Genomic DNA, 8,686 nt, shown 5'->3' with positions numbered 1-8,686 from the left:
GTCTTAGTAAACAAATAACAAATTTTCAGGAAACAAATAATACATTTTAATCTAACTTTCCTAACTTATCTAAATCAATCGATTCCTTTTATTGGTTCAATTTGTCTTAGAAAACAAATAACAGATTTTCAGGAAACAAATAATACATTTTAATCTAACTTCCTTAAATTATGCAAATCAATCGATTCCTTTTATTGGTTCAATTTGTCTTAGAAAACAAATAACAGATTTTCAGAAAACAAATAATACATTTTAATCTAACTTCCTTAAATTATGCAAATCAATCGATTCCTTTTATTGGTTCAATTTGTCTTAGGAAACAAATAACAGATTTTCAGGAAACAAATAATACATTTTAATCTAACTTTCCTAACTTATTAGTGAAATTTGTTTTAGGAAACAAATAACAGACACGTCACAACTTTCCTCCCAATAAATAGTTTCTTAACATTTGCAAACTTTCCTAATCAGACACGTCACAAACGGGCAGGTACTGTATCACGTTACCAAACAATAAAACCCCATTTGCATAGAAATCAGTTCAAAAATCCTAACTTTCCTAAATTTTTACCTTTCCTTGATAACAACAAATATTTCCTATGTTTTCCATCGATATTAGCATTTTTTTGAACTGAGGTCTCCGGGTTATGATTTTTTTTTTGCGATTTTTCCCAATTGTGACCTCTCCTTCCACTCCGGCTCCTTCTCGCATAAACACCTCCACCACAGCCAGGTGACACCGCCCCAGACCTCCTGCCTCTCCACACCTTCTCCGCCACCTCCTTCTCGTACTCCATTAACAATCCCTCCGCCACATTTGTCCACGGCGATGTCGAGGGCATGGCGCAGCAGCGTACCAGCGGTAGAGCAGCGCATAGCAGCAGGAAGCAACACGCAGCAGGCGAGGCGAGCGGCCGATGGTGGAGGGCAGAGATGCGGCCGGCGTGGCTGAGGGGGCGGCCGGCAGAAGATGGCCACGACTGGAGGCGACGCGAGGCAGGGGCGCGACAGCGGGGCGAGCGAAGGGATAGGCGGCAGCAGACGGGGCGAGCGCAGCCAGCGAGAGTGTGGCGCGCGGCCAAGGTGTGTGTCGCGCGGGGCACAGTGGTGCGGTGGCTGCGGCGAGCGCGACGGCAGCGGCGGGCGCGACCGACGCGGTGTAGCACGGGCGTGGGCATGGAGAGGGAGTGACCCCGCGGGCGCGGAAGAAGAGCGGTAGGCTCGGGCATGGGCGTGCATAGGAGCGGGCGTGTGCCACGGGGTCAATCCGAGGAGCTCGGTGGCTACCCCTGCAATGGCCATGGCGGACGGCGGTTCTCGGCCACGGCGAAATACCTAACGAGAGCAAACGAGAGGGGAAACAGGGGAAAGGCAAGAGGAGATCATGGCGGTGTCAATGGCGCCCTAGGGGAAGACATGGGAGCTCGGGGCGGCGCGGATCAAACGGCAATGTCGCGGTGGCCCAAGGTTGAGGAAGACGGCAGCGACATCGATGCGGGGGTGCTAGACTTGATCTCGTTGGCGCAGACGAAGTAGCGAAGGCGTTCGGAGCTCCTCGACAAGCTCCTAGCCTGCAGGGAGGGCAGTGGCCATGTGGACGGGGTCGGTCATGGTGGCCGTGGCGTCTGACTTCGTCTAGATCGACGGGATCGAGCGAGCGAGGAGGAGAAGTGGATTTGGGAGGGGGCGTCGAGGAGGAGTCAGGCCATGGGGGCAGGGAAGGCAGGGCGTCACCCTTATCCATTCCCCTTCGATGCCAGCGAGGTGGTCGGGCGGGAGCCCGGCTCTGTAGCGACGCGGCTCGGGGAACAGGAGAAGACGACCACGCGGGGACTGGACCGCTGAGCCGGTTCGGTGGCAAGGCCCGGGGGGCAGGGCGAATCCCCTTTTACATCGTCCTTTTGGTTTTTCAATGTATTCTAATCTGTTTCTCCTTTTTAACACCGTTTTCTACTTATTCTTATCAACTAAATGATCTCTACTCCTAATGTCTCAGTTGGTAGTCTCCGTTTCGGGTTTATTTTCGTCCCACCTCCCGAGTGAGGGAGAGGGGGAGAGAGAGTGAGGAAGAGGGAGGGAGAGGGTGTGTGTGTGAGAATTTGATGGTAAAAAAGGTCGTCAATGTCACTTAATATGTATGAGAATATTCAATGTAATATTAACATAATTGATATTGAACTTTTAAAGTTAATGTGGCCCCGTTGCAACGCACGGGCGTTCTTCTAGTCTCCCTTAGATACGTCTTCACCTGGTGACATGGTACAGATAAAGAAAGATCATGGAGACATGCAAGCAAATAAATTGGATGCACAGAGGGACAGGCACCTGACCCTCGATGGATACATATGCCAAGATTGCGAAATCTGAACCAACCAGATAACACATGGCTAGGCTACGCCACCATGGATGGACCCCTACGCCTCCACGTATATATCAATGCACGCCACGCACACATTACTTTCTTCCTCTCAGATGGGACAAGTATAAAAATGACCTGCTACTAGAGTAGTAGAGGCTGTGATGCACGAGTAGGAAGAAACGGGACTCCAGCGCGATGCTGATAGATAGATAGATCGTCCAAATATCTGTCCAGAGCGACGGAGATGGCCGAGCTGGTTCTGGTGTTCAAATCAGGATTCTTTTCTTTGCTTGCTAGGCGCCGATTTGTTCATTCAAGCCATCGAAAGAGATTGTTTCACGACGTAAATGGGGTGCTTTGTCGGACTCTTAATGGATAGACACCACACCAGGCAGATGGTGATGATGGAAACAGGGGTGGTGGTATTGATTGGCCACTCTAATTGTGACGTTCGACCAGACGAGCAAAGAGACATCGAACAACACAATTCAGAGAACCTTCTCAATGCAAGCAAGAATCAACAGAGACATTCTTCAGAAATCAAGCTGCAAAAAACTGGAACTCTTTATCTTAACTAATTCGACAGATAATATAAGATTTAGGTCAAAATCTAGCGGTAACTAGTATGAGAATCAAAGCACAAGTAAAGATAGTGGAAGCTTCCTAAAGTCAAGGCAGGTTCCAGAAAAAAAGATAGCAAAAGCAAAGCATGCCAGTTCCTGAAGCAGTGCACTTAAAAAATGGCAGGCCCTACCCACACACACAAGTTGTTTATGGAGCAGGCAATGCTACTCAGGGACAGGGACAGGCAAGCAAAGACTGGTGTGGTGTACAAGAAAGACGCATCAACCGGAAACCCAGATGGATCAATAGAGGCTGAAGGTGACCCAAGCCAAGGGCAAAGAAAGCATGTGCTGTTGGTGGCCAGTAATAGTAGAGCCAAAAAGTATTAGGAGAGGCCAAATGGCCAATGCAAAGGTTCAGATCGTTTGGAAGGCTACTGCAGAGGGAGAGAGAAATGCTTACCCTTACCAGGAGAAGAAAAACAAACAGGATCAGGAAGGGGTGGGCCTCCAGTCTCCATCCTAGGCTATCAACCATCCAAATCTAGTTCTCGGTGCATCTGACCAGGCTCGTGACCACATATAATAGGCTAGTGTCTGCAGAATCTGGTCCCAATCACTGCTCCTGTTCATGCTCTTAACTTTCAGGGGTTATAATTGAGCAGCAGCCAGTTAGTTGGCCTCATCGCACCTGGCTCCATGTGTCCACACCATGCATAATTGTGTCGGTCCTTCTTTACCTAGCATATGATCATCTGATTGGATCCCACTGAGAGCTATTTTTAGCGTTGGAGTTAACATATGCATCTCCCACTAAGACATCATGTTGACAACCACTTCAATGCAGGAATATCAGAACATACTCAAGAAGGTCTGAAAGGGATTTAAACCTGCCCATGAATAGCCTGTTGGAGGTATTGTATTGATTGGCACAACAAACTGATACAGCTTTGCATGCCTAGAGTAGAATCAAGGTCCAAGATCAACAGTAAGCCATGTTCCCCGATTTTGTCAGTCATTATTCAGGGCCAACACAATCACGTAACCTACAGGCTTTCGGAGGATGACATTGCACAGCCCTTAATCAATCCATCAAAGCACTCCTTGTATTTTCTCTATACTTGGCTGGTGCACAGCGTATTGATTCTGACACAAAGCCAAATTACACAAAAACAATATCAGTACCGGAGACTTGCTACAGAATAATCTGTCAAAATCAATCAAACCCATGCTACAAAGCCTGACTGCCCCTTATTGCTGGATTGCAATATTTGTAATGAGATATTAACAAAAGACAAAAAAATCATGTCAGCTTGTCGCATACCTGTTCCTGCTGGATAAAGATCCTGTAGTGATCGGTAGGCCATCTTCACTTAGTTGACCCTTTGTGACTTCCATCCGCTGAACAATTGCCACTGTAGATTACAAAGATGCGTGGGGTGAGGACTATAGCCCATGCGCATTAGTCTTGCTTAACAGAAATGGGGCAATCTGCAGCAAAGAAGTGTGGTGACTGTCAAAACGCACAGACATAGGGTGTAATCATGAGCTATCACAGTATAAACCTTAGCAAGACTTCTATTTTCTTCTGAAGCAAGAAAATAGGCCTGATATTCTCTTCCTTTTAGTGTCCCGATGGGCACACGATGAATGTGGCGATGCAGCATGAATAGTTGAATGTGGGAACGAAAGTTGTGTGTACATGTTACAACTATCTATATCTAAGATGACTCACAATTGTTTGAAAAGATAATAAGCATGCGAGTTAAACACTGTAGTATTTCATATTACTGAGATAAAAATCAAAACAGCTATCCAAATAACCATTATGTTTATAAAATTAATACTAAAACAAATAATATAGGAAGACATCAAGTTACTACAAATGTCAGTGAGTTATGTTGTCCTCACGTCACCAAAATGAAGGATAATATCTACCAGCAGCTAGTCTATGACTCCGGATGTCTATTATAATATTTCTGCCAATTCAAAACCGATCAATTAGATTTTAAATTAGTGAAATATTGAAGATGTGCAGTTACATGTGAAGTCATTTCTGATCCTTAGGCATCTGAAACAACCTCTAGGGATATCCTGCTGATTATTTAGAAAATAGGCCACCTTAAATACATAAATAAGTGGTCCGATACCATCAAAGTCCATTGCAGATAACTTGAAGTCACTAGCGACATGAGCATGAGGACACAATTGCATACAGTGAACGTAGATAAGCATTGTCAACAAATTCAGAAATTAGCAGAACAATCAATGTGCTAGAGACAGCATCTGGAGCATTTACAGGTGCTTTCTGCATGTTAAGGGATACAGAAACAACAAAATAAGTACTGATGAGATGCAGCTTGTTATTGTGCTAAAACTGTTACCAACACTGGTAATGCATTTAAAACATCCAACCAACCAAGAGCATCTAGTGCTATAATTGTGTGAGTAACACATTTATGTTGCAGAACTCTCTAAAGAAGTTACAGAACAGTAACAAATATCCTGCTGCAAGCAGTGCACATGAGACCGAGTGAATAATAGAGTTTCAGATAAATGAGTGCCTGACTATTGTTTATGAGCCAAAGGTAGAAATCCATCCAATTAGGAGAAGCAAACTCAACATTACATGTCTTAGTACAAAGCAGAATTGATACTGTACCTTCTTTTTTTGGCATTATAAGCTGCACAACTGGAGTTAGAGGCTGATTGGTTTGATGCCAACATTTGGTAAATCAAAAGTTGTCAAAATTTGGCAAGTTTTTGTGAGCTTGACAAGAAACAAACCAATCACTAGCCAACATTTGGCATTTGCCAAACCTTGGCATGCCAAATTTTGGTATCAAACCAATCATGCTCTTAATCCTCTCAAATCCCTCAACCCCTACATTCCAACTGAACTTGTGACCTCAGTAAAAACATGGATGTCTCATCAGCTGAGCTGCAACTTGATTCCTGGGGTGCTTCATATTTACAGATGTGATGTTGATGTTTACAGTTTTATCTTCAACACCTAATAAGGCACAAGACACATCCATTGTACAGAGGAATTGCATGGTTTGTTGTGTGCAAGTGGGCTCATGTGAACATCAAGCAATCAACAAAGAAGATGCACCAGCCAGACGCACCATGGTTTCGCTTCTCATGTAAATCAATATCACTCGAGCTATACTGCCAGTGGAGTATTTAAGTCGGAGCATGATCGGCCAATTAAAGATGAAAACTGATCATGGAATTTCAGAAGGGGACACTTCTCAATGAGGTTAGTATCATCGTAGGCCTCCTTGAGGAAGACGGTACTTCTTGCTCCCTTGTTAGTGATGTAGAAGATACCATGATTTTTTACTAAGCAAAGAAGTAACTTGCATGGCAGCCTGTACTCATTATGGAAGACTTCTAGCTTATCAGATGTCAGTCGTTTCTGCATTGTCAAGCTTAAGATCTCATGTAGAACAGCAACAGATCGCTTTCGAGCCTGTGGAGTTGCAGGCTCCACTCTCCTAGCATTCAAATAAGGTGAAGGAAATGCCATCTTCTGCCACCTGACTACCTCCTCATTGTACTTGCGGTTGGGCCTAAATCCTGCTGGATACTTTAACTTGAAAGCAAAAGGACCCAGTATATTCCCATCTTTAGGAACCCCTCTATAATCCATTTGGAAACCATCAAAATTCAATGTTTCTTCTCGTGCTGTGACTGCTAGTGAAGAATCCCAACTCTCCAAACACAGATGGTCCAAGCCTCTCACATCACGGATTGAGAAAAAATCAGGGTAACTAGGAATCAACTTGTCCTTGAAGTTCTTTGGTAAACCCAATTCAAGTTGGATGAGCTCAATCTTCTCTAAAGGGATTTGGCAGTCCATCGACATCATTAACAGCTTCCTCAGATTTCTTACCAAGATAGGTTCCATTAGCTCCTGTGCCTGGATCTCTTCACCAGAAATATTTCTGGCCTTCTCAGTAAGCGTGACAGCAATGGGCTCACGCGATGTACTTCCACCAGAGACACAGAAGATATTGGGATGGCGCTCGATAAGTGAAACAAAGTTCCATTTTTGGACAAAACCAACCTCCTTTTCAAGGTCACGTACAAGTAGTGATCCTTTCTTTTGGGCCAAGATGAGCTCACGGAGACGAAGGAGGAGAGCGGGCTTCTTTTGGAGGTCCATGGCCTTGTCAAGGTCAGGCTCACGGTGGTAAAGCTTCTTCTTCGGCCGGCGTCCATGACCAGCAGAAAATGAGGACATTTCCTTGAGTTGTATCAAGGAAAGAGATCTGGGAATGTAAGATAAATGTTCTGCCAATCTTCTTCTCATCAAATTGTAGGTCTTAAATGCAAGTCCGTGCAGGCACCGCAGATGCCAAGCATTCAAGAGCGCAGAATAAAGAAGCAGAAAGTTGTACTTCAAATTCTGCAAAACAAAAAGGGACAGAATGTTCAAGCCATTTTAAACAACATAAGCTTTGCAACTAAAGAATCAAATTCATAATACCAAGAGCCTGTGTCTCAAGTCCCAACAATTCCCATTTCAGAACAACAACTCATCGCAGCAGAAGCAGAGCCAAGAGCAAGTTACAGGGTGTGCCACCTCCATTTTTTTTTACTGATGTCACACACATAATACAAAATTGACCGAAAGAGCCATATAAATAGCTTAGTCAGAACGCTCTTATATTTCTTTACAAAGGGAGTATGTTTGAAATTTGCAAATGTAACAACACGATTGGTTGGCAAGATGAAATAGCCTTACAAGAATAAAAGACAACATGAGTACAAAATTTCAACATTAAACTACTTTCCGCTTTTGCATTGCCCTAAAAGCATCAACAACTCCTACATCACTTCACTTGCTCTCAAGAATATAGCTCGCTCAATAAAAGTCACCAAGCAATGGTTCATGAGTTGATCACCCATACCATTTATCGATCTATTCTTCACTTGCAGAAAATACTTAAGTAGAGACTGAACTGAACTACTGAAGTAGAGTAGTATTGAACTTGGCACTGTAGCCTGTAGGAGTGTACTTGTAATTTCTACAATCACACTAGTTAGTACCTAGAGCACTTGCGCTCGATGCGGCGTTTACCTGTCGCGTTCAGGCCCTCAGGACGTCACCGGCCGGAGCTCGCCGGCGGCAGTGGACAATGACGGCGAGACTGCTCGTGCTCGGAGGTCGCCGAGTTTGGAGTCAAGCGCAGCCGCGGGCGGGGGGCGTGAGAGAGTGAGGACGGCTTTATGGGGAACGAGAGGACTGGGGAGCAAGGGCCACCGGGGCCGGGGAAGTCAGTGGAGGAGGGAGGCGGGCGCCGGAGCGGCCAGGCCAATCGTGGAGCCGGCGGAGTGAGGATGGCTCGATCTGGATGGGAACAGCCGAACAGAACAGCACGGGTAACGGGCTAGAGCGCGCCTGCGGGCGTCAGATTGATGACCCTTCGCACAGAGCGGGAACTAACTGGACCGGCCCATTTTGAACCCGGTTCTCTGTAGTGGCCTGCCAGTATCGGGTTCACTGTAGTGAACTGGTGTTTCGGTCGCTTTTTATTTCACAATTTTTTAAATACACATTGAACATTTTTGTAATATACGTTGAATTTTTAATATACAATGAAAATTTGTATAATGCATGCTGAATCTTTTGTAATATACAATGAATATTTTTGTAATATAGTGAACTTTTTTTGTAATATACATTAGCCAATTTTTAATACACACTGAACATTTTTGGAATATACGTTGAAAAATTTCTTAATATACGATGAAC

At 44.7% G+C, this 8,686-nt stretch overlaps 1 protein-coding gene across 4 annotated transcripts in view; it reads right to left on the bottom strand.

Moving 5' to 3' along the window:
- LOC123165692 (protein WHAT'S THIS FACTOR 1 homolog, chloroplastic) overlaps nt 1–8,314 on the bottom strand; it is a 12,587-nt gene extending 4,273 nt beyond the window's left edge. The window contains exons 1-5 of one of the 4 annotated variants that reach the window (XR_006483087.1): nt 8,012–8,314; nt 5,585–7,336; nt 4,247–4,413; nt 3,386–4,068; nt 2,216–2,904 (exon numbers count right to left, since the gene is read on the bottom strand). Coding sequence is in view for 1 of the 4 variants with exons in the window: in XM_044583386.1 (XP_044439321.1) it covers nt 6,089–7,240 (1,152 nt within the window). In the remaining 3 variants the exon portion in view is untranslated. Of the gene's footprint in view, nt 1–2,211; nt 4,069–4,246; nt 4,414–5,291; nt 7,337–8,011 lie in introns of those variants that run through there. The other 3 variants (XR_006483088.1, XR_006483086.1, XM_044583386.1) reach the window with 3 other exon arrangements.
- Nucleotides 8,315–8,686: the final 372 nt, after the last annotated feature.

Source organism: Triticum aestivum, chromosome 7D, assembly GCF_018294505.1.
Source record: "Triticum aestivum cultivar Chinese Spring chromosome 7D, IWGSC CS RefSeq v2.1, whole genome shotgun sequence".
Classification (NCBI taxonomy): domain Eukaryota; kingdom Viridiplantae; phylum Streptophyta; class Magnoliopsida; order Poales; family Poaceae; genus Triticum; species Triticum aestivum.
This window is presented reverse-complemented; position numbering and strand designations above follow the sequence as displayed.